At 42.4% G+C, this 26,259-nt stretch overlaps 1 protein-coding gene across 8 annotated transcripts in view; it reads left to right on the forward strand.

Annotated features, from left to right (window-relative positions):
• The first annotated feature begins 3,661 nt into the window (after positions 1-3,661).
• The window catches only part of LOC109869609 (oxysterol-binding protein-related protein 2), a 39,563-nt gene continuing 16,965 nt past the window's right edge, over positions 3,662-26,259 (forward strand). For 2 of the 8 annotated variants that reach the window (XM_020459852.2, XM_020459859.2), the window contains exons 1-7: positions 3,662-3,782; positions 16,689-16,863; positions 22,900-23,023; positions 23,422-23,497; positions 23,661-23,795; positions 24,624-24,721; positions 25,632-25,814. In XM_020459852.2, the coding sequence (XP_020315441.1) occupies positions 16,827-16,863; positions 22,900-23,023; positions 23,422-23,497; positions 23,661-23,795; positions 24,624-24,721; positions 25,632-25,814 (653 nt within the window). In that variant the 5' untranslated portion in view covers positions 3,662-3,782; positions 16,689-16,826. The other 6 variants (XM_020459854.2, XM_020459855.2, XM_020459856.2 and 3 more) reach the window with 6 other exon arrangements.

Consider the following 26,259-nt stretch of genomic DNA (forward strand, 5'->3'; position numbering starts at 1 on the left):
CTTATTTTTAATGGAATATCTACATAGGCGTAGAGGCTCATTATCAGCAACCACCACTTCTGTGTTCCAGTGGCACATTGTGTTAGCTAATCCAAGTGTATCATTTTAAAAGGCTAATTGATCATTAGAAAACCCGTTTGTAATTATTTTAGCACAGTTGAAAACTGTTGTCAGATTAAATAAGCAATAAAACTGGCTTTCTTTAGACTAGTTGAGTATCTGGAGCATCAGCATTTGTGGGTTCGATTACAGGCTCAAAATGGCCAGAAATAAATAACTTTCTTCTGAAACTCATCAGTCTATTCTTATTCTGAGAAATGAAGGCTATTCCATACGAGAAATTGACAAGAAACTGAAGATCTCGTACAATGCTGTGAACTACTCCCTTCACAGAACAGTGCAAACTGGCTCTAACCATAACAGAAAGAGGAGTGGGAGGCCCCGGTGCACACCTGAGCAAGAGGACAAGTACATTAGTGTCTAGTTTGAGAAACAGACGTCTCACAAGTCCTCAACTGGCAGCTTCATTAAATAGTACTCGTAAAACACCAGTCTCAACGTCAACATTGAAGAGGCGACTCCAGGATGCTGGCCTTCTAGGCAGAGTTGCAAAGAAAAAGCCATAACTCAGACTGGCCAATAAAAAAGAAAAGATTAAGATGGGAAAAAGAACACAGACACTGGACAACTCTGCCTAGAAGGCCAGAATCCCAGAGTCACCTCTTCACTGTTGACGTTGAGACTAGTGTTTTGCGGGTACTATTTAATGAAGCTGCCAATTGAGGACTTGTGAGGCGTCTGTTTCTCAAACTAGACACTCTAATGTACTTGTCTTCTTGCTCAGTTGTGCACACACACAGCACAAAGATCCTGGTTAACCCCTTACAGGGTTATTACCAGCCTCTCCAGGGTCTAATGCAGGCTGATAGGGACCCCAGCTCCTAAAAAGCACATTAATAATAGATTAACACACTGCAATGGCAATCTTCAAAGACCAATAATGGAATAATATCATAAAGTAAGTCATGAGTAGCTGTGAGCTTCCGCCAGGGATCATGTAACCATGTTACATAAAACCTATCAAAGCGGATTTGCACAGAGATAGTACATGAAAGGCTGTCAGCCTTGCAAAACATCCTACTGGAAGAGCCTCTATCTATCTATCTATCTATCCATCCGTCCGTCCGTCCGTCCGTCCGTCCGTCCGTCCTTTGTTTACTGTTTGAAGATGGGCATTTCTGCAAGATATGCCATCTGCTAGGTTGGGCATAGTGCAAACAAGGCACTTTGTGGTGCCAGGGCTACCATGGCTGCATCCTTGGCAGAGCCAGGATATGGCATGGAATCACAGACGGCACCGGGGCCCAGCGTTTTATCGTTCACAGAGCTGGAACAGGGAGGGAGAGAACCAACACTCACTAAACATGGAGATAGTGCTTAATGATCTTACACCTTTTTCTTTCCCTTCCAGTTTAGATATTTGAAGTCCATCCGCTCTGGATGTACAGGAGACTATTATCCATATAGAAAAACTGCTGTCCAAGCATGTCTTTACCATAAAATAATTGGAATCCAGTCATCCTCAACATAAGTTTTGAGAACTTGTAATGGCTATTATCTATTAGCAGTGCTATTACATAAGTACATGGCGGTGCACTGCCACCAAGTCTCCATAGTGATGGTTGGGATGCCAACAATGATGATAACTGTATAACTTCGTATGCACAGGAAATCATACATTCGATTTGAGCTGTCTTTTGGTCAAATGGGCAAATATTAATGTTCTCACAACATCTGGATTGCCTTCAATTAACTCTCAAAATAGTTACAGATTTCACTCATTAACAATTTTAATCTAGGGAGACAGCATATCATGAAAACTGAATAGATTTCTGACCAACTGATTGTGGAAGATCAAGAAAATGTATCACAGTTTTCTACCTCCATCTAGTGGGGATATGAGGAACAGCTAGTAGTAAGGACATTGCAGGGGAAATCAGGGCGTCAGCAAGGAGCAATACGTATGACTACCCCCTGAAACAATGAACATGACTACTACTAAAAATAAGTCTGTGATAAGTCATTTGTGAGAAGCCTATTTGATTACAAAATATTTGACACATCAATTTCAATGTTTCCTACGCTCAAAGCCTTCTTGGTCAATCTAAATTCCAAAATAATAAAATAGTTTAGGACCCATAGTTGTGATATGCCAAGAGATAAATAAATACAAAAATATTCTCTGAAGCACTTGAACTAAATTAGTCTGTGGCATTCTCCAGCCCTGGTTATCTGTGTAATTACCGTTCATAATACTGAATGAATAACTCTTTCTCTGAAGCTGGCTCAACAACTTCTGTTGGGTTGCCGTGAACCATCAGAGCGATGCCGCTTCAACAATGGCCATAATTATCCACTCTCTCTGTACATTCTCCCTGTTTTCAGGGGGGGGAGGGGGGGGGGTGAGTAGACAAACAGGTCTGTGTTTTATTGAAGAGCCCAGAATTGGGCAGTGCTTGAATGGAGAAAACAACTCCCTCACTCATCAAATCATCAGACTTATGCAACACAAATTGGCCAAGATCTTGTCTAATCCACCCAACATCTCATCTGCTCTCAGCCAATGATCGAAGTTGATTGCTATGCTCTCTCTCCCTCCTCCTCTCGTGTCTCTCTCTTATCTGAAACACACACACACACACACACACACACACACACACACACACACACACACACACACACACACACACACACACACACACACACACACACACACACACACACACAGTGAGTGCATATTTGTGACAGGGTCACTGCAGGTCATGGCAGCAGCCAGTAGTCATTGCTTTATGATGATCTAAGCAGGTGGGTGTATCAGTCACTGCTGCCTCCCTTATCGATGCGCAGAATAATACATGGCAACCAAACTTATCCCTCATTAATAATGCACTGCCTCCTGATTACTGCTATAGATCTACTCCCATCCCTCCCAGATGTATCTTTGGTGCAGGACATGCTGGAAGTAGGTAGACTGGGATTGAAAAATACTCTCCCTGTGTCAGTTGCTGTATTTGTCTACAATTGTCTGTACATGTGATATCATTCACTTTAGAACACAGTTTGACATATTTATAGAGGAGGTGTCTCTACTACAGTCCCATGGTTTTCTCTCATCATCACCAGCATTATCAGTAAAGCATTATCAACTTCAATACAACCAACAATTACCATTCACCATTCACTGAGCCTTCATGCAGACATGCTTGTGCACCTGGCTTTGGCAGTGTCCATGAGAGCAGACATGTGTTGGCTGTTGATGTTGTGTAGTAATGCCATGGGATTAGGAGATTTCAGAAATAAATTATCAAAATGAAAAACAACAAGGTGGTGTGGTAAGAAAATCGACCAAGTATTTTCCATAATCATTAATGATTTCCTCTGTCCTCTGGAAATTGATTGTTGGGTCACATATCACTTTGATAGTAATTCGATATTTTGCCATACACCTTATCCCTAATGTGGATAAAACACGTTTTTTATCAGAATACTGAGTACAGTGTGTAATGTTATTTACAGTAGCAGTACACTCTGCTCTTCTTCCAGCCTGTCAGCATGTGTTTGTGTGGATCAGGCGGTCCATTCACGGATGCCCGATTGGCCGGTTGGCTTGTCATGAGACCGCCCCTGTGGTCAAGCATTTCCGCTTCTGTGTCAATTCACACAGAGCGTTTGGTCACCCTGTCAAATTAAGTCAAGCGTCACCAGGTGTCCCAAATCTTCAGGTACAGTAATTATTTAAGACAATATGTGACAATTCTCTGAGTTTTGTGCATAGAATGGAATGTGAAGAAGCGCAAACTTGTGCTTAATCTTTGTTTTGATGCTAGCTAACAAGCTTTTCTCGACGAGCTCTCGGGACCAGCTAGCTAACTTTCTAGCTGAAGCAAGACATCACTTCCATAGTTTGTTTGATTTATTTTATGTAGCAAGTAAATTCATTGTCATAAAGGTTGGTGTCGCATTGATGTAATATTAGCTCCCTAGCCAGCCAATATATTTTATAACGTTAACACTTACTAGCTAGTTACTGTATCATAGTTTACTTAGCTAATGTCTCCCTCCTATTAATTCCCTACTATATCTAGTCCCATGCCTAGTTAGCTAGCAAGCTAATCTATCTTTGAGCTATAAAATGCATTTACTTTCACTGCCATCCCTGGCTACTACCGACATCAGAGACTTGTTCAGTGAATGCAATACATGGGCATAATTTTAACAGACACTATTATCCAGAGCAACTTACATTACAGGATAAATTAGGGCCTTGCTCAAGGGTACATAGACAAAACCGTTGATTCGAAACAGCAACGTTTTTGTTACTGGCCGAACATTCTTAACCGCTAGGCTACCTGTCGCACTAAAGGTGGGGATCAAATTTGATTTGTCACATGCACCGAATACAACAGGCGTAGGACCTTACCGTGAAATACTTACAAGCACTTAACCAACAATGCAGGTCAAGAAAAAGTTAAGACAATATTTACCAAATAAACTGAAGTAAAAAATCAAAAGGAACACAATAAAATAACGAGCCAATATACAGGGGGTACCGAGATAAATGGTATGTCTGTCTGTGTCAATGCTGTATATGTCAAGATGCGGAGAGCTATCTGCTCCATCAGCTAATGTTAGAGGATGTTCTGGCCGCTGTTAACCTCTGTCTGTGCTGGAAATGGGCCACTGTGACACTAGGCAGCTTCATGTTATTTGAAGTACCAGCATCTTGACAGAAATCAAGAAATGGTGAATTGTACAGATGTAGTGTGAATCCCATTTACATGATGCACAATTAGAGTAAAGATTCAACTTTGTTGACAGATAAATCCCCATGGGAATAGCCTGTGTAAGGTGACTTTCTGTAATTGCCCGCACCAATCAATTAGCAGCATCCATTTCAACCCATGCATCTCTCATACTTACACAATCCTCAGAGGCCCTAGGTGTGTCAGCACTCAACATGACAAATTAGGTTTATGCCTGGAGGTTAGTCATTACCATTGAGGAGTATGGAAAAGTCTCTGACATGGTTGGTGCTTCAGGTATACAGTTTAAAGCACATCGCTCCTCTTGATGTTTTTGAGTTCCAGGGAGGATGCAGGAGATGTTTTGGGGGCAGGATCCTCCTAGGTAGTAGTGTGTGTGACTGTTCTCCCAGGTTTCAGGTGACGCTGCATTGTGCTGACTCACTCTCTAGCTCGTGCTAAGTGGGTGTGTATCTGCAGACACCTGCAGCACTGTCTTGCCCTGCCATTGGTTGCCTCATTATCAGTGTCAAAAGGTTTTAAGGTTACATTCCTCAAGGCTTCCCTGAGGGACACCAGGCCGGAACGTAGCAACTTCCTCAATGTTTGTCTTTTATACATTGTCAATGTTGTCACAGGCGTGACGTGTGTTGGTGGTTTTCTTTTGTCAGTTACAGTTCGATTCACAGAGTACCAGATAAATCCCCACATTTCCTAGAATGTCCTACACCCGGAGCAATGTAAACCCATGGTCCTGTGCTCGACTATTAGTACCTACCTTTAATCAAATACATTTTTATTGGTCACATACACATGTTTATCAGATGTTATTGTGGGTGTAGTGAAATGCTTGTGTTTCTAGCTCCAACAGTGCAGTAATATCTAACAAGTAAGAGTACAACAATGGAAATAAGTCCCAGACTTTTGTGTTATCCTCAATGATTTTATTCATGTGCATGTAAGACTTACGTTTTATGTATGCTTGTTTTTTTAAATGTTCGAATTAATAAACTAAACTAAAAGTAATATCTAACAATTTCACAGCAATACACACATTGAAAGTAAAGGAAGGGAATTAAGAATATATAAATATTTGGACGAGTAATGTCGGAGCGGCATAGACTAAAATACAGTAGAATGGAATACAGTAAATACATATGAGATGAGTAGTGCAAAATATGTAAACATTATTGAGGTGATTAGTGCGCCAATTATTTGTGGCCAGTGATTACAAGTCTATGTATATAGGTTAGCAGCCTCTAAGGGGCTAGTGATGGCTGTTTAACAGTCTGATAGCCTTGTGATCGAAGCTGTTTTTCAGTCTCTCAGTCCCAGCTTTGATGCACCTTTACTGACCTCGCCTTCTGGATGATAGCGGGGTGAACAGGCAGTGGCTCGGGTGGTTGTTGTCCTTGAGGATCTTTTTGGCCTTCCTGTGACATCAGGTGCTGCAGGTGTCCTGGAGGGCAGGTAGTTTGCCCCCGGTGATGTGTTGGACAGACCGCACCACCCTCTGAAGAGCCCTGTGGTTCGGGGGGTGCAGTTGCTGTACCAGGCGGTGATACAGCCTGACAGAATGCCCTCAATTGTGCATCTGTAAAAGTCTGAGGATTTTAGGTGCCAAGCCACATTTCTTCTGCCTCCTGAGGTTGAAGAGGCACTGTTGCGCCTTCTTCACCACACTGTCTGTGTGGGTGGACCCCTTCAGTTTGTCAGTGATGTGTACGCTGAGGAACTTCTCCACTGTGGCCCTGTTTGTGGATAGGTGGGTGTTCCCTCTGCTGTTTCCTGAAGTCCACGATCAGCTTTATTAACTCAGTGTGTTTTTTCTATCCTGTCTCAATATGATTTACTTTTCTACCAGTTGTCCTTTTCCAAGTTTGACTCATCACTTACACTATAAGTCACTCCCATTCTCAATCATCACCATGTAGATTCATTTTTGTAGACACTCACGCTAACCTTTCCACCACTACAGCTGTCAATGGCATTTATTCAGAGATTTGCGGCGAAGGGTTGAAAGCCAGGCCTTTCTCTTGATTTCAGTCATTATGCCTAGTCTAGCCTATTGATTGACTGCTTTCTTATTTTTGGTTTTCTACTATGGGCCTTGTGATGGCTGTTTCAATTCCAATTTGAGGCTGTGATAGAAGTCAACCACTCATGTTAAAAGGAACCACCAGCTTTCATATGTTCTCATGTTCTGAGCCTACCTGTTGAGATGAGTGCAACGAGAGAGAGGCAGGTCGTTATTGCGTTGGACTAGTTAACTGTAAGGTTGCAAGATTGGATCCCCCGAGCTGACAAGGTGAACATGTCTTTCTGCCCCTGAACGAGGCAGTTAACTCACCGTTCCTAGGCCGTCATTGAAAATAAGAATGTTCTTAACTGACTTGCCTAGTTAAATAAAGATTAAATAAAAAGGTGCAAAAAAAATTATAATAATAATTTTAAAAAAAAAATATTTTTTAAATCGGCACCCAAAAATATTGGCCATTCCGATTAATCGGTCGACCTCTAGTATGCATATTCAAATATTGATGACTTCTGAAATCCGACACGGTTTCACTGGAATTATCAACCCTCAACAGCTCATAGGCATGGTTAAGCTGACATTCATCTCAACAGGTAGGCTAGTACAGTATGGCTGTCTTAACTGAAATGGTGCTCACATATCATTAGCTGGCTTTGGTTAGCATCCTAGCTAGTTACACGGGCATCTGTCAGTCAATGCACTATTTGTTGTTATTTCTCTGCTACACTTGGAAATCACCACAATGTTTCCACCCTGAATATGTATTAGCAGCCTGTGTCAGTTTTCGAGGTGGAATCTAAATGAGAATTTCCGGTCTACGACAGGAATTACTCGAAATCGGTGCGGCAACTTCCTCTGAGGTGGGCCTTTAATATCAATAACTCAAAACGATAATTTTTAATTTAGCTTATTTTAAGACATTGAACTCTGGTACTTATAATGAGCAAGGAACACTTTTACTTTCTTCTCCAACACTTTGTTTTTGCATTATTTAAACCAAATTGAACATGTTTCATTATCTACTTGAGGCTAAATTGATTTTATTGATGTATTATATTAAGTTAAAATAAGTGTTAATTCAGCATTGTTGTAATTTTTTTAATCGGTATCGGCTTTTTTGGTCCTCCAATAATCGGTATCGGCGTTGAAAAATCATAATCGGTCGACCTCTAATGCATACAGACATGATCAAATACCTATATTCATAGTTCTCTCTGTTATTTCAAATCAAAGTTTATTTGTCACATGCACCCAATACAAATAGACCTTACAGTGAAATGCTTACTTACAGGCTGTAACCAATAGTGCGGAGGAAAAAAAGTATCTACATGAATGAATAGTTAGTGACTATGCATTTAAGATAAACGGAGAGAAGCAGCAGCGTAAAAGAGGGGTTGGGGGGTGGCACACAATGCAAATAGTCCGGGTAACCATTCGTTCAGGAGTCTTATGGCTTGGGGGTAAAAACTGTTGAGAAGCCTTTTTGTCCTAGACTTGGCACTCCGGTACTGCTTGCCATGCGGTAGTAGAGAGAACCGTCTGTGGCTGGGGTTTTTGACAATTTTTAGGGCCTTCCTCTGACACCGCCTGGTGTAGAGGTCCTGGATGGCAGGCAGCTTTGCCCCAGTGATGTACTGGGCCGTACGCATTACCCTCTGAAGTGCTTTGCGGTCGGAGGCCGAGTAATTGCCGTACCAGGCAGTGATGCAACCGGTCATGCTCTTGATGTTGCAGCTGTAGAACCTTTTGAGGATCTCAGGACCATGCCAAATCTTTTTAGTTTCCTGAGGGGGAATAGGCTTTGTCGTGCCCTCTTCGTGACTGTCTTGGTGTGTTTGGACCATTCTAATTTGAAGCTCTCAACCTGCTCCACTACAGCCCCGTCGATGAGAATGGGGACGTGCTCGGTGCTCTTTTTCCTGTAGTCCACAATCATCTCCTTGGTCTTGGTCTCTGACCTCCCTATAGGCTGTCTCGTCATTGTCGGGTGTGGTCAGCAAACTTAATGATGGTGTTGCAGTCGTGCCTGGCCATGCAGTCGTGGGTGAACAGGGAGTACAGGAGGGGACTGAGCACGTACCCCTGGGGAGCTCCAGTGTTGAGGATCAGCGTGGCAGATGTGTTGCTACCTACCCTCACCACCTGGGGGCGGCCCATCAGGAAGTCCAGGATCCAGTTGCAGAGGGAGGTGTTTAGTCCCAGGTTCCTTCGCTTAGTGATGAGCTTTGAGGGTACTATGGTGTTGAACGCTGAGCTGTAGTCAATGAACAGGATTCTCACATAGTTGTTCCTTTTGTCCAGGTGGGAAAGGGCAGTGTGGAGTGCAATCGAGAGTGCATCATCTGTGGATCTGTTTGGGCGGTATGCAAATTGGAGTGGGTCTAGGGTTCCTGGGATAATGGTGTTGATGTGAACCATTACCAGCCTTTCAAAGCACTTCATGGCTACAGATGAGAGTGCCACGGGTCTGTAGTCATTTAGGCAGGTTGCCTTTGTGTTCTTGGGCACAGGGACTATGGTGGTCTGCTTGAGGCATGTTGGTATTGCAGACTCAATCGGGAATGTCGAAAATGTCAGTGAAGACACCTGCCAGTTGGTCAGCACATGCCCGGAGCACACGTCCTGGTAATCCATCTGGCCCCGCAGCCTTGTGAATGTTGACCGGTTTAAAGGTCTTACTCACGTTGGCTACGGAGAGCGTGATCACACAGTAATCCGGAACAGCTGATACTCTCCTGCATGCCTCAGTGTTGCTTGCCTCGAAGCGAGCATAGAAGTGATTTAGCTCGTCTGGTAGGCTCGTGTCACTGGGCAGCTCGCGGCTGTGCTTCCATTTGTAGTCTGTAATAGCTTGCAAGCCCTGCCACATCCGACGAGCGTCGGAGCCGGTATAGTATGATTCAATCTTAGCCCTGTATTGACACTTTGCCTGTTTGATGGTTCGTCGCAGGGCATAGCAGGATTTCTTGTAAGCTTCCCGTTTATTCTTTCAGTGAAATACGGAACCGTTTCGTATTTCATCTAACGGGTGGCATCCATAAGTCTAAATATACCTGTTACATTGCACAACCTTCAATGTTATGTCATAATTACGTAAAATTCTGGCAAATTAGGCAGCCCAAACTGTTGCATATACACTGACTCTGCGTGCAATGAACGCAAGACACAATTTCACCTGGTTAATATCGCCTGCTAACCTGGATTTCTTTAAACTAAATATGCAGGTTTAAAAATATATACTTCTGTGTATTGATTTTAAGAAAGGCATTGATGTTTATGGTTAGGTACACATTGGAGCAACGTTACGCACCGCAGGACACGCTATATAAACTAGTAATAACATCAACCATGTGTAGTTAACTAATGATTATGATTGATTGATTGTTTTTTATAAGATAACTTTAATGCTAACTAGCAATTTACCTTGGCTTACTGCATTCACGTAACAGGCAGTCTCCTCGTGGAGTGCAATGTAATCAGGTGGTTAGAGCGCTGGACTAGTTAACTGTAAGGTTGCAAGATTGAATCCCGAGCTGACAAGGTAAAAATCTGTCGTTCTGCCCCTGAACGAGGCAGTTAACCCACCGTTCCTAGGCCGTCATTGAAAATAAGAATGTGTTCTTAACTGACTTGACTAGTTAAATAAAGATTAAATAAAGAAATTGGGCCAAATCGGTGTCCAAAAATACCGATTTCCGATTGTTATGAAAACTTGAAATCGGCCCTAATTAATCGGCCATTCCGATTAATTGGTCGACCTCTAATCCAGAGCATCCCAAACATGTTCAATGGGTGACATGTCTGGTGAGTATGCAGGCCATGGAAGAAGTGGGACATTTTCGTCTTCCTGGAACTGTGTACAGATCCTTTGCTTCCATGGGGCCGTGCATTATCATGCTGAAACATGAGGTGATGGCAGCGGATGCATGGCAATGGGCCTTAAGATCTCGTCATGGTATCTCTGTGCATTCAAATTGCCATCAATAAAATGCAATTGTGTTCATTGTCCTTAGCTTATGCCTGCTAATACAATAACCCACCGCCAAAAATGGAGCACTCTGTTCACAACATTTACATCAGCAAACTGCCTGGTACAGTTAAACCGGGATTAATCCGTAAAGAGCACACTTCTCCACTGCATTTGCCCACTCAAGTCGGTTACGACCCCGAACTCCCTGGTGAGGACAACGAACACGCAGATGAGCCTCCCTGAGACGTTTCTGACAGTTTGTGCAGAAATTCGCGCATGGTTACATGGTCTACGCTTGTGAGGCCGGTTGGAAGTACTGCCAAATTCTCTGAAATTACGTTGGAAGCGGCTTATGCTAGAGAAATTATGATTGAATTCGCTGCAACAACTCTGTTCGGCATTCCTGCCAATTGTACAATCCCTCAACTTGAGATATCTATCTGTGGCATTGTGTTGTGACACTGCACATTTTTGAGTGGACTTTTATTGTCCCCCAGCACAAGGTGCACCTGTGTAATGATCATGCTGTTTAATCAGCTTCTTGTTATGCACTTCTGTCAGGTGGAAGGATTATCAATGGAGAAATGCTCACTAACAGGGATATAAACTAATTTGTGCACAACATTTTAGAGAAATAAGCTTTTTGTGGGTATGGAACATTTCTGTGATCTTTTTATTTCAGCTCATGAAACATGGGACCAACACTTTACATGTTACGTTGTATATTTTGATTCCAACGGTTTCCCCAATTTAACTAGGCCAAGATGTTTTTGCCCGTATCATGCAGCCCTGCATGGCACAGTGTGGAAATGATAAGAAAAGTGCAGGAAATGCAGAAATTATTCAAATGCAGTTGGATTGAACAATAAAAAACATCAGAATAGAGAAAGCCCCATTTTGAAATCCCTTGTTTGTGTTGTCACTCTAGGGTCATAAAGTATCATAAAAAATATTCAAAGACAAATACTGTCATTACCGTCCAAAAATGCCACAAATGTGGGGATATGATATTTTGGCCATATCACCCAGCCCTACTGCCGCTGGTGATCTTGGTCAGATATGACTGGATCTATCAAATTAGTGATGGCTCGGGGTTCTTCAGTCCTTGTACTGATCTGACCATAGATTGTATTAGGTATGCTGGTTAGGCTACGTCAATAGATCTGTGAATGGGTCTGTTCTTTGTCATTACCTGGATCCCTAATCCCGTTTTGTGATTCACCATTGCATAAAATAGAAACATTTTAAATGGTTGTATTACATACATTATGCATAATATTATTGTTTTCATTAGTTTTGGAACTGTTAAAATGTTTAAAAATGTTGGAACGTTGCCACCATGTGCTTAATAACAATAGTGTTTCTGTGCACACTTTTCCCCCCTTTTTTAAAAACGCTCACACTAGCTTTACACACACACGCGCGCACACTCTCCAGGCTTTGTGTTCTCTCTTAATGGGGCTCCTGGGTGTGTTGGTCCCATTTGTTATTTTGCTCTCAGCTAACCCCTAAGAAGCCACTCTGCTTGCCAAATGGGATTCTATTCAATTTTCTCAGGTCGTTGCTGTAGCTACCATTCCTCAAAGTCCATGTCCTCACAGGCACACAGAGGTATGTGTGTGCCAAATTTCACTGTGTGTTTGTGTGTGTCTGTGCCTCTCGCATGGTGACAGCTCTCCATGGCTGAGGCTCTCTTCCCTTTCTCTCTCTCTCGTCTCTGACTTCCGCTGGTTTTGGATGTTGTTTACCAACCACACAGGACCGTACTAGGAGCAGCATAGAGAATTTGAATGGCATAATGGGTTGGCAATGGCTCTGTCCCCATTATTACTGTCTACAGCTGTAGCCTCAGACAATCTGTCTGATGGGTTGCTAGTCTCTCATTAGCCTGTCAAGTGTTCTTCCCACGTCCTTTAAGAAGTCAGTTATCTGAATCTGTCAGTTAGGTTGTGTTGCTCTTGTTGGTTTAAGTGACAATTTTGCTCATGGCAGTCAAGGCTTCGGATGTGTGTATTGTAGTTGCACCTGTCGTGTCCGAAGGAAAGCGATCGGTTGGACCTTAGACTGTGTTGATCAAATGACAGTTTGGACCTTATATTTGTGTCCCATTTAGGTAAATGATGGTTAGGCCTATTTGTTCTCATGACTGTTAATAAGAGATTTGGGCTGCCAACTGTATGAAATGTTCAATCAGTAAGATGGCCAAACGGATGTAGAGTAACAACAGTTGAGTTGTGTGTAAGTTACCTTAAGAAACCCCTACCTTAAGAAAACTCCTCCCCTGTTGACCCAGTCTCTAGCTACCAGACTGACTGTAGCGTTATCCTCTGGGTCATACTGTGCTCTTTTTCATCGCACTAAATAGACTTATGAGTGAGCAAGTAGTTAGTGTGATAACGTATTGTTTACCTGTGATGCATATGGCATGATATGGTGTCATGTCTCTAACACTTATGTAATCCTTAATGAGAGGTCGATGGAGTGAGTGTGACGTGACCTGAGAGATGGTAACAGCCAACCAGATGGCTCACATGGGGAACGGGGGAGAGCAAGGTCTCATATGTTCAGATATGAGTTGGTCTCTACTGTTGTCTGTTCCTGATGCCTCTGTCTGCTGATGGACTTAGTTACACCAACAGCCTAGGGAACTTTCAAAGGCCAAGGATGGGGTCAGCAGTGAGAGGTCATAGTTGCTCCTCAAGCATTTTATCTAATTATTTGTCAATGTCTGCTTTCTTAAGCCATAGGCCTACTTCAACTCTCCCCACCCCTTAGTTCTAGCATAGATAGGCAAAACCATAATCATTGATTCATTTGACACATGATGAATGCATTAGTGTCATAAAAGTTGCCTAAACACTTTCTTGTGTGAGGTGACTAGTGTTGAAGAAACGTCTACTTTCTCGATCCTAGAATATGAAAAACGGTTTGGTACTATAATAAATAAAAAAAACTTTTGGTACTTCTGTCAAATGTCTGGCGTCGTCTACTGATTGAGCGTACCGTTCCTGCTCCCCTTAGTCATTGCCAGCTTTAGCCTGTCCTGAGGAACCACTGCACTCACTGGGAGTATGGGCTGTATGCTACACAGAAGTTAACACACTTAAATAATGCACGTACAATTTTTTATAACTGTCCATTACAGGCTACAAGTCTTCACATTGCAAGAAGATACCAATAGCTTCCAGCTTTGTGGGCTAACTTTCCGTGCTAGCTTACAGCTGAAGCTAACATCAATTCACTACCCGAGTACCGTGTTTGTCACAATATGCAAACCATAATGCAAAATATTGCTAATTTCAAATCTGTTTGTCCCAAAAAACATTAGTCATTCACTTTGTCTCCCCCTCCTCACGTCTCTCCCAGTCAAGATCATCTTTGCTCAAGCCTTGAATGGACTGTGTGTGAATGACATATTGGGTCTTAAAGAGACAGAGCACACTTTTATAAAAGAAGAGATTGCTTCATCTATGCAAATGTTGTGGATCAGTGGTGACTCGGCTAATTAATGCTCCAGATAATTTACTGATTAATTACTGGAATAATTAATTGATCTGATTTTGTTTGATTCATTTGGTTATCCTATCCAAATCTGAGGCACCATTTTTAAGGTTTCAATATAGAGAAACCCTTGACTGAACTCTATCACTAGTTCTCATTAACTGTTATAATGTTAGTAACATCAACAATCTACAGGGCATTCAGAAAGTATTAAGACCCCTTGACTTGTTCCACATTGTTACCTTACAGCCTTATTTTAAAATGGATTAAATCAAATGTTTTCCTTATCAATCTACACACAATATCCCATAATGACAAAGCAAAAGCAGCTTTTTAGAAATTTTTGCAAATGTCTAAAAAAAATAAACATACCTTATTTACATAAGTATTCAGACCCTTTGCTATGGGACTTGAAATTGAGCTCAGGTGCATCCTGTTTCCATTGGTCATCCATGAGATGTTTCTACAACTTGATTGGAGTCCACATGTGATAAATTCAATTGATTGGACATGATTTGGAAAGGCACACTCCTGTCTATATAAAGGTCCCACAGTTGACAGTGCATGTCAGAGCAGAAACCAAGCCTTGAGGTTGAAAGAATTTTCCGTGGAGCTCCAAGACAGGATTGTGACGAGGCACAGATCTGAGGAAGGGTACCAATACATTTCCGCAGCATTGAAGGTCCCCAAGAACACAGTGGCCTCCATTCTTAAATGGAAGATGTTTGGAACCACCAATGCTCTTGCTAGAGCTGGCCTCCCGGCCAAACTGAGCAATCAGGGGAGAAGGGCCTTGGTCAGGAACCATACCTACTGTGAAGCATGGAGGGGGCAGCATCATGCTGTGGGGCTGTTTTTCAACGGCATGCACTGGGAGACTAGTCAGGATTGAGGGAAAGATGAACGGAGCAAAGTACAGAGAGATCCTTGATGAAAACCTGCCCCAGACTAACTTTTCTCTTTTTGTCCTTAGTCTTTACTTACCCAGTACCAGTAACGCCTCAAACACATTCACTGGTGAACTTTGGACTGTACCACGATCGCTAAGCGAGGAGGAGACCTGTTGGTGAGTAAGCCCTATGTATTCAGTTCCACACAGAGGATTGGTCACATCTAAAAATAGTTTTATTATGGAGTATTGTGAGTAGATAAGTGGGAAAAAAACAATTGAATCAATTTTAGAATAAGGCTGTAACCTAACAAAATGTGGAAAAAGTCAAGGGATCTGAATACTTTCCAAGGTAGCCTATACTGGTAGGAATCCACAAACCGGTAGGGATTTTATAATACCGTCTGTGTCGATACGATGCTAAATAAAGGAAGTTCTACAAATTGTACTACTTCACTGTCAGTTTTGTCCTAGTTTGTTTATGTATAAAACAAATCAGAATGGAAAAAGCCCATTTAAAGCCACTTAGAATGTATGTGTTGCCATCCTAGGGTCATGCACTACTCATGAAACATAATTTAGAACTTTTATTATTCAAAAACATAAAATACTGTCAGATACCACTATACAGTCAACAGTGAAAAACATTGATATATTTGGGCTATAGGGCCCAGTCCAGAGGGGGGGTGTGTGTGTGTATTTTATTAACTTTTAATATTGAGCTTAGATGTGACCAATCCTCTGTGCAGAACTGAATACATAGGGCTTATGCACCAACCGGTCTCCTCGCTTATCGATCGTGGTACAGTCCAAAGTTCACCAGTGAGTTTGTTTGAGGCGTTCCTGGTACTGGGTATGTAAAGACTAAGGACACAAATAGAGAAGTCAGTCAGTCAGTCACCCTCCCTAGTCATCCTACACCCAGAAAAACCTCCTAGACCACAGGCTAGGTCTGAATAGGGAGACTAACAGACAGCAGAACAGCAGGTAAGGCTAACGCACAAAGAGAGAAAGTTCAGGATCAGATTAACACCAGACCGACCGACAGACTGACACAGCAAATGGCAGCCATTTTGCTCCTGTGTTTGGTTATGTAATTTGAGCACTGTTTGTTTGGGCTCAGTGGACCATACAGGCCACCACTCACTGGGTCCACTCCAAACCAGAAACCACAGCTACTAGACTAGAGGGACAGCAAGGAGAAGAGTTCATATAGTCTTCTGGTAGATGAGTGAATGAGTGTGTTGTGAAATTAATAGGAGTTTCATGGACAGATTGCCTAGTTGTATTGTTGTTGATGTGTGATCGTTAATGGTGGTCTGTCTGGGTCATATTCATTCGACACAAAATGGAAGAAAATGGACTGAAACAGGGAGGGACTACCTGGACTTGTCTAATAAGAACTGCTCGTTTTTGTTTTCCGTTGCAAAACATTACGCTACAGTGTGCATTAATGAATACAACCCTGACCTGATTGTCTTTGTCCAGCAGGTTTGCTGTGTGAGCTGCTGCCTGTCCCGACGTGGAGGAGGCATTTGAAGTACCAGTGAGGCTCTCTAGAGGGACCATGCTTTAGAGACTCACCTCTCTCTCCGCTAGCACCTGGAGGTCTGACTTTGACCCTGTACAATGAACAACGATGACGAGTTCTACGATGCAGTCACAGGTGGGTGTCCCTGTCCGAACGGGGGATGGGCCTAGATAATAGAATTACTTACAAGAACTTCAAATGTTACCACATAGTTGTAGAAGAGTAGAAGACACACACAGAGACAGAGCATTGACAGTGACTTAACAGTTATTTATCATCACTCTTGTCATGGTCACGTTCAGCAGGTTCAAAATGGGAGTTTTTAAAACAGGAAGGGCTACCAGGAAATGTTAATTTTTCTTTTTCTCTAAATTCTCAAATACATTGTCTCCTGTTTATACCTACTGAACATGACCTTGTTGTGGTCTTGACATTTAATGGCTCTTGCCATTTTGGACTGTTGCGCTTGACACACTGTTATGGGCAGGACTCAGGAGTTAGAGATGTGTCTTTTGTACTTTAGCTCACACAGTGGCCCAGTGCCACACAGTATACTGTAACCGTAGCAGTCAAACTGATAGCTTCAATAATGCAGCGAAGCACCGCCGCAACGCATGATATTTTACAGCCCAGGCTCCAGCAGACACAAACTCCTTTGTCGGCTACTTTTGTCCGTGCACGTGTGCGATTGGCTGGGGAACAACGCGTGTGCGATTGGCTGGGAAACAACACGTGTGCGATTGGCTGGGGAACAACGCGTGTGCGATTGGCTGGGGAACAACGCGTGTGCGATTTGCTGGGGAACAACACGTGTGTGATTTGCTGGGGAACAACGCGTGTGCGATTGGCTGGGGAACAACGCGTGTGCGATTGGCTGGGGAACAACGTGTGTGCGCTGGTGGCTCCTTGGCTCTGTGGAGAAACAAACTTGCGGAGGTGTGCGTGCATGTGCGTGCGAGGGGATGAAAGGATGGAACGTGGGGTGAACTGCAGATCACACAGTGTCATCAAGTTATTGTTTATGTCTATCAGATATTCTTAGGAATCCCAGATCAGATTTCTTTGGGTGTTCCGGGTTGATCTAGCTAATTATTTATTAGTTAATTATTTATAGCAAATAAATGCTTAGCTCAGAGTCTGTGTACGTTGTGTCAATTTGTATCACGTCATAGTGCATTAGTTCTGTGGCTCCTTCCCATGTAGTCATTTCTTTCACCTGTAGCCTAATTGTAAGACTGTCAAATGTCAGACTGTTTACTTACTTGTTATTATACAGTGCATTCGGAAAGTATTCAGACCCTTCACTTTTTCCACATTTGAATACGTTCCAGCCGTATTCTAAAATGGATTAAATACATTTTTTTCCTCAAATCTACACACAATAAACCATAATGAAAAATGTATAAAAAACAAACATATACCTTAATTACATAAGTATTCAGACCCTTTGCCATGAGACTCGAAATTGAGCTAGGGACATCCTGTTTCCATTGATATTCCTTGATGTTTCTACAACTTGATTAGAGTTCACCTGTGGTAAATTCAATTGATTGGACATGATTTGAAAAGGCACACACCTGTCTATATAGTTGACAGCGTGTCAGAGCAAAAACCAAGCCTTGAGGTTGAAAGAATTGTCCGTGGAGCTCTGAAACAGGATTGAGTCGAGGCACAGATCTGGGGAAGGGTACCAAAACATGTCTGCAGCATTGAAGGTCCCTAAGAACACAGTGGCCTCTTAGAGCTGGCTGCCCGGCCAAACCGAGCCATTGGGGGAGAATGGCCTTGGCCAGGGAGGTGACCAAGAACCTGACTCTTCCACAGAGATGAGACAGCCATCTCTGCAGCACTCCACCAATCAGGCCTTTATGGTAGCGTGGCCAGACAGAAGCCACTCCTCAGCAAAAGGCACATGACAGCACACTTGGAGTTTGCCAAAAGGCACCTAAAGGACTCTCAGACCATGAGAAACAGGATTCTCTGGTCTGATGAAACCAAGATTGAACTTGTTGGCCTGAATGCCAAGCGTCCCGTCTGGAGGAAACCTGGCACCATCTCTACGGTGAAGCATGGTTGCAGCATCATGCTGTGTGGATGTTTTTCAGAGGCAGGGACTGGGAGACTAGTCCGGATCGCAGGAAAGCTGAACGGAGAAAAGTACAGAGAGATCATTGATCAAACCTGCTCCAAAGCGCTCAGGACCTCAGACTGGGGCGAAGGTTCACTTTCCAACGGGACATCAATCCTAAGCATACAGCCAAGACAACGCATATAAAGGAATGGAACAAGGACTTAAAAAGAACTGTTGGCTCAATATGGAGGGAAAGTTGGAGCATAACTAATGAAATTACAGTTAACGAAAATGTACGCTTAATACAGTAACTAATGTATAATAAATTCTATACAACTGTCAAAATTCACATTCTACAACACAATGGCAGTCTTGTGTTAAGTGTAAAACTAACAATGATTCAATAATCCATGCTTTCCCGGGAATGCTGTAAAGTGATGACTGCTTTGCACACTCTTGGCATTCTCTCAACCAGCTTCATGAGGTAGTCACCTGGAATGCATTTCAATTAACAGGTGTGCCTTGTTAAAAGTTCATTTGTGGAATTTCTTTCTTTAATGCGTTTGAGCCAATCAGTTGTGTTGTGACAAGGTAGGGTTGGTATACAGAAGATCTATTTGGTAATAGACAGTCCATATTATGGCAAGAACAACTCAAATAAGCAAAGAGAAACGACAGTCCATCATTACTTTAAGGCATGAAGGTCAGTCATTCCGGAACATTTTCAAGAACTTTGAAAGTTTCTTCAAGTGCAGTCGCAAAAACCATCAAGCGCTATTATGAAACTGGCTTTCATGAGGACCGCTATGGGAAAGGAAGACCCAGAGTTGCCTCTGCTGCAGAGGATAAGGTCATTAGAGTTACCAGTCTCAGAAATTGCAGCCCATTAATCGTTAATACAATGGAAAAATCAAATAATTATTTTTATTTTTAATAGCATGGCGACCGATAATTTAAAAAAAATTGTACAACGTAAGGCCATGTGGCAAACAATAATGCAGGAACTAGGGTTGGAGGTGTGAGCCATGCGTGTCTGGGCAGAGGAGATGTAGTTGGGGTTTGTGTGCGTCTGTAGTTGTTGTTGTGTGTGTGAAGAAAATTTAAATATAATTTTTCTATATTAGGTAACCTTGTCAGGCTAGGTGAGTTATGTAATGTAAAGACCCATTTCCCTAAAACTGTTGAAAAGAATTGTTTGACCAAATACAATACTATTTCTCTGTAAAAAAAAAAAAATTAACAAGACTTTCAGCATGCTTATAGAGAGGCACTCAACATGTACTGCACTGAAACAAATTACTAATGATTGGTTGAAAGAAATTGATACGAAGATTGTGGGAGCTCGACTGTTAGATTTCAGTGCAGCTTTTTGATATTATTGACCGTAACCTGTTGGAAAAACGTATGTTAAGGCTTTGCAACCGCCAACATATCGTGAATTCGGAGCTATTGTATTTATCCAATAGAACACCAGAAGGGTTTATTTTATATCATCTTTTCTAATGTTTAACATGTGAAGTGTGCTCTGCGGTACACTATGTTTACCATTAACCTGCCAGTGGCATTAAACAAAGCCTGTGTGTCCATGTATGCTCATTATTCAACCCTATGTGTCAGCAACCACAGCTAGTGAAATCACTGCAACCCTAAACAAAGAGTTGCAGTCCGTTTTAGAATGGTTGGCCAGTAATTGACCGGTAAAAATAAGAGCATTCTAGACCTGAGCGTAATATGGTAATGAATGGTGTGGCTGTTAAGCAAGTTGGGGGAACTGAGTAATTTAGTTTACCATCTAAGGCAACACCATCATGGTCAAAACATGTTGATTGAAAGGTTGTAAAGATGGGAAGAGGTCTGTCCGGTGATTAAAGAGATGCTCTTCTTTTTTGACACTACACTCCATAAAGCAAGTCCTGCAGGCTCTAGTTTTATCTTGATTATTGTCCAGTCATATGGGAAACTGCTGCCGAGAAGGATCTAGTTAAGCTGCACCAGCCCCAGAACAGAGCGGAATATTGTGCTATTCATCAGTGATATCAATACTAGTCTCTCTTGGCTAAGCATTGATGAAAGACTGAATGCATCACTTCTTGTTTTTATAAGAAACATTGTGTTTTTAAAAAATCCTAATTGTTTGCAGAGTCAACTTACACACAGCACTGACACACACTTACCCCACCAGACATGCCACCAGGGGTCTTTTCACAGTCACCAGGTCCAGAACAAATGCAAGGAAACATACAGTATTATACAGAGCCATGATTGAATGGAACTCCCTTCCATCTTATATTGAGCAAGTGAACAGAAAACCTGGTTTCAATAAACAAATAAAACAACACTTATGTGCTCGAGCATTGCAAAATAAATGTACACACGTTATTCAATAATTTAATCCAAACTGCTTGCACATCTCAACAAGCTTCTGTGTAGCCAGGCGCTAAAATAGAACTTGGTTCTATTTTTGATGAATGACCCACTGCAAGTTCCGCCTCTCCCAATCCTTATTGGTTTTTAGGAGCATATACCCATGTGGGTGAGAAAGATGAACTGGGGTCCACACTCCAGTCCAGTTGGTGGTGGTAATGCACCTTAATAAAGTTGGTTGCCAACTGCCATATAAATTCAGAAGAAGAAATTACTAGAAACTGACAAGGTTTCCCTTTTATCTGTGGAATAATTGTCGGAGTAGAGAACATACGATTTTGTGACACTCAAAATGGGTCCAAATTCTACAAAGATCCAGAAAAAAAGGAGATTGTGCATTTCAGGTAAAATAACAACCCAATTATTAAAATAACAACCCAATACATTAATGCCCAGCAAATGTTACATGTGTTTCGACCTGTCCCTAAATTATTCTATTTGGTTCAGTTTGTTTTGATATTTCAACCTGTGTGTCCTGATCGCGTCTGGTGTGGATGTACAAAACCAACATGCGCGCGCGTGCCCGGTCTAGTCAACATGTCACTATAAAGTGTTTTTTTGAGCTCTCCTAGCCTTGCCATTGAGGAACTGAAGCAAACACACTCATTGTTTTTTGTTTGGAACACAGCCCTCCGTCCCCACCGTCATACAATTACTGTTGTTTACACAATCCAAAAACGTTTATAAATGTATAAATTGCAATCTGGGTCAGGTGGGTGTAATTTGAAAGCTTATTCTATTGCCAACATGGCTAGCTATGTTATAAAATATGATCTTAGTGTTCTGCTTTCAAACTGCACTTCAGACAAATTGTAATTCATGTGCGCATAGAATGGAGTCGTGTTCCATGGCATATTTTTGTCACAATACTACAAACATCTTATTCTATTCAGGACTACCCAGGTTTAGGCATGCCATCCTTGAAACTAGATAAAACATAGCGATCATAAATGTTGATACTGTAAATTGTAAAGACTGCTGTCTTCAAATATAGAAATGTGAAGTGCACATTTGGGACTAATGAGTGATTTGATTGTGTAACATCAAAGCTGTATTTATTATAATCCCCAATGTGTCATCTTTCAGAACACATAGTCTCCTTTCAATTTACAGCATTTCCCTCCGATAACAAATTTGCAAAAGTTGCCCAATTAGCGGGAGGGATGGGGTCATCTCGTGTGCTCAAGTTTAGAATGGCTGTCAGTCAAAACCCATACAGCGCTGTGAAGTGGATAACCTGAGCTCTGACATGTATAGCATGTTACTGTATATCCACTGCGTTCAAATTTAGGCATTTATCAATGACAAAATCTGCCATGTTCAACCTGTAGGCGGGATGACGGGCTGTGACTGGAGAGGCTACCAAACATGTAATCAGATGGTTATCGTCTACAACATCACTATGTCATCAGAGGGTGATTACCTAAGGGCTAGTAAGGCAAGGTCAAAGATCACAAATAGAGCTAGATAAAGCTACAAGAATAATATACTTGTTGGACATAACACGCAAGACTGATGGCTTTCACGGTAATCAATCACTGTTAAGTTTGTCAATGTCCCGACATCCATGTTAGCTATCCTGCTACAGATGCACGTGCATCACTCAACATGACTGATGGTAAACAGAAAATGGCTCTATAGCCTTTCCCTAATTTGTGTGTGTTTGTCTGTGTTAGGCCTGGACTCTGATGAGTCGTATGAAGGCACGTCGGAAGCCAGTTTTAAAGATGCCGTGGTGTATGATGGCACCCAGAGGAACAATGGTTCCTTGCCACAGGAGAACGGAATCAGGAAACACAGGTACGCTAAGATTCCTGTTGTGTCCTCTCCAGGTCTTCTCTTTCTCTCCATCCATCTCTTTCTTTTCGATCTCTCTCGCACTCTTTCTCACACTATCGTAATCTGTCTCTTTCTGACTCTGTGTTGCTCTCCCTCTACTGCCCCCCTCCCTCCCTCTCTTTCTCTCACATTCTTAATAGCTTTAACCCTGCTAGAAGACTGGCCAGTCCACATGCTCCATTTATCTCTAACCCAGTCAGCCAGCCAGTCAGTATATAATAACATCCAACAGGTCAGCCTACAATCACATACTTTAGTAGTGATAGTCATCATGGTGATACTCACCTTCTCTGATTCTCTATCAGACACTAATATGTTGTCTTTGTGTGTTTTGTCTGTCTTATCCTTAAATCTTTCAGGACAACACTACCCGCCCCAATGTTTTCCAGAAACAACTTCAGTGTGTGGGGCATTCTGAAGAAATGCATTGGACTGGTAAGGGCTACAGACCATATCTAAAGAATCACACATCTATTTATAGACAATGACATTCTCTAGGTTTCTACGCTAAAGAGTTTGAATTCATCCCACTTCTGTGAAGCTATTTGACATTGTAATCTTGCTTATTTTCTCTGTGTGTGTGCGTGCGCGTGTGTAGGAGCTGTCCAAGATCACCATGCCCATTGTGTTCAACGAGCCCCTGAGCTTCCTCCAGCGGATCACTGAGTACATGGAGCACACATACCTCATCAACAAAGCCTGCTCGCTGTCTGACTCCATAGAGCGCATGCAGGTGAGAGCATACACACACCGTAACAACAAAGCCTGCTCGCTGTCTGACTCCATAGAGCGCATGCAGGTGAGAGCATACACACACCGTAACAACAAAGCCTGCTCGCTGTCTGACTCCATAGAGCGCATGCAGGTGAGAGCATACACACACCGTAACAACAAAGCCTGCTCGCTGTCTGACTCCATAGAGCGCATGCAGGTGAGAGCATACACACACCGTAACAACAAAGCCTGCTCGCTGTCTGACTCCATAGAGCGCATGCAGGTGAGAGCATACACACACCGTAACAACAAAGCCTGCTAGCTGTCTGACTCCATAGAGCGCATGCAGGTGAGAGCATACACACACCGTAACAACAAAGCCTGCTCGCTGTCTGACTCCATAGAGCGCATGCAGGTGAGAGCATACACACACCGTAACAACAAAGCCTGCTCGCTGTCTCACTCCATAGAGCGCATGCAGGTGAGCGCATACACACACCGTAACAACAAAGCCTGCTCGCTGTCTGACTCCATAGAGCGCATGCAGGTGAGAGCATATACACACCGTAACAACAAAGCCTGCTCGCTGTCTCACTCCATAGAGCGCATGCAGGTGAGAGCATACACACACCGTAACAACAAAGCCTGCTCGCTGTCTGACTCCATAGAGCGCATGCAGGTGAGAGCATATACACACCGTAACAACAAAGCCTGCTCGCTGTCTCACTCCATAGAGCGCATGCAGGTGAGAGCATACACACACCGTAACAACAAAGGAAGCTTCCGATAACCCAGTTGGATGACTAAACAGTAAGAGACAGTGAATTCTCCCCTCGTGTCTTCCCAGGCGGTAGCTGCTTTTGCCGTGTCGGCCGTAGCGTCACAGTGGGACAGAACTGGAAAGCCCTTCAACCCTCTGCTAGGAGAGACCTACGAGCTGACACGGTGAGGGGACAGGACTGCAACACTTCCATACCTAGTTGCATAGAGAGGTGTTGTAAAAGGCTGTGGAGCTCTGGACTGTTCCTCCCTGTCTCTGACTAGACTGCACACTGTATTGGTCTTCAAGCCTTTAATAGGACATCTTTACCCGCTTTCACCTATGAATTTAACAATAATACTTACACTACCATTCAGAAGTTTGCGGTCACTTAGAAATGTCCTTGTTTTTGAAAGAAAAGCACTTTTTTGTGTCGTCCATTAAAATAACATCAAATTGATCCGAAATACAGTGTAGACATTGTTAATGTTGTAAATAACTATTGTAGCTGGAAAATGCAGCTTTTTAATGGAATATCTACATTTATCACCAACCATCACTCCTGTGTTCCAATGTCATGTTGTGTTAGCTAATCTAAGTTACTCAACTAGTCTAAAGAAGGCCAGTTTTATTGCTTCTTTAATCAATAACAGTTTTCAGCTGTGCTAACATAATTGCAAAAGGGTTTTCTAATGATCAATTAGCCTTTTGAAATGATAAACTTGGATTAGCTAACACAACATGCCATTGGAACACAGGAGTGATGGTTGCTGATAATGGGCCTATGTATGGCTATATAGATATTCCATTAAAAATCAGCCGTTTCCAGCTACAATCGCCACTAACAACATTAACAATGTCTACACTGTATTTCTGATCAATTTGATGTTATTTTAATGGACTTTTTTTTGTTGCTTTTCTTTCAAAAACAAGGGACATTTCTAAGTATATGTTCCTCTGTTGACCTTATTTTCAATGTGCTATGATAAGTCTATTTTTTCCTCCTGTCCTGCCTATATTCTTTTTCTTCCCCTCTTTCTCATCCTCCCTTTCTCTTTTCTCTCTCCTCTGTCTCGCTCTCTCTCTCTCCCCTAGAGAGGACCATGGCTACAGGCTGATCTCGGAGCAGGTCAGCCACCACCCCCCCATCAGTGCCTTCCATGCTGAAAGCCTAGTCGGGGACTTCGTCTTCCACGGCTCCATCTACCCCAAACTAAAGTTTTGGGGCAAGAGTGTGGAGGCCGAGCCAAAGGGAACCATCACACTAGAACTCCTCAAGTGAGTCAAATCAATCCAATCAAATGTTATTTATCACATGTGCCGAATACAACAGGTGTAGACTTTAACGTGAAATGCTTACTTAACCTCTGGTACGCTAGCGTCCCACCTCGACAACAGCCAGTGAATTTGCAGGGCGCCAAATTCAAAACAACAGAAATCCCATAATTACAATTCCTCAAACATACAAGTATTATCCACCATTTTAAAGAAAAACTTATTGTAAATCCAACCACAGTGTCCGATTTCAAAAAGGCTTTACTGCGAAAGCACACCATGCGATTATGTTAGGTCAGCACCTAGTCACAGAAAACCATAGACATTTTCCAGCCAAGGAGAGGGCTCACAAGTCAGAAATAGTGATTAAATTAATCACTAACCTTTGATCTTCATCAGATAACACTCATAGGAATTCATGTTACACAATACATGTATGTTTTGTTCG

This window comes from Oncorhynchus kisutch, linkage group LG24, assembly GCF_002021735.2.
Source record: "Oncorhynchus kisutch isolate 150728-3 linkage group LG24, Okis_V2, whole genome shotgun sequence".
NCBI lineage: Eukaryota > Metazoa > Chordata > Actinopteri > Salmoniformes > Salmonidae > Oncorhynchus > Oncorhynchus kisutch.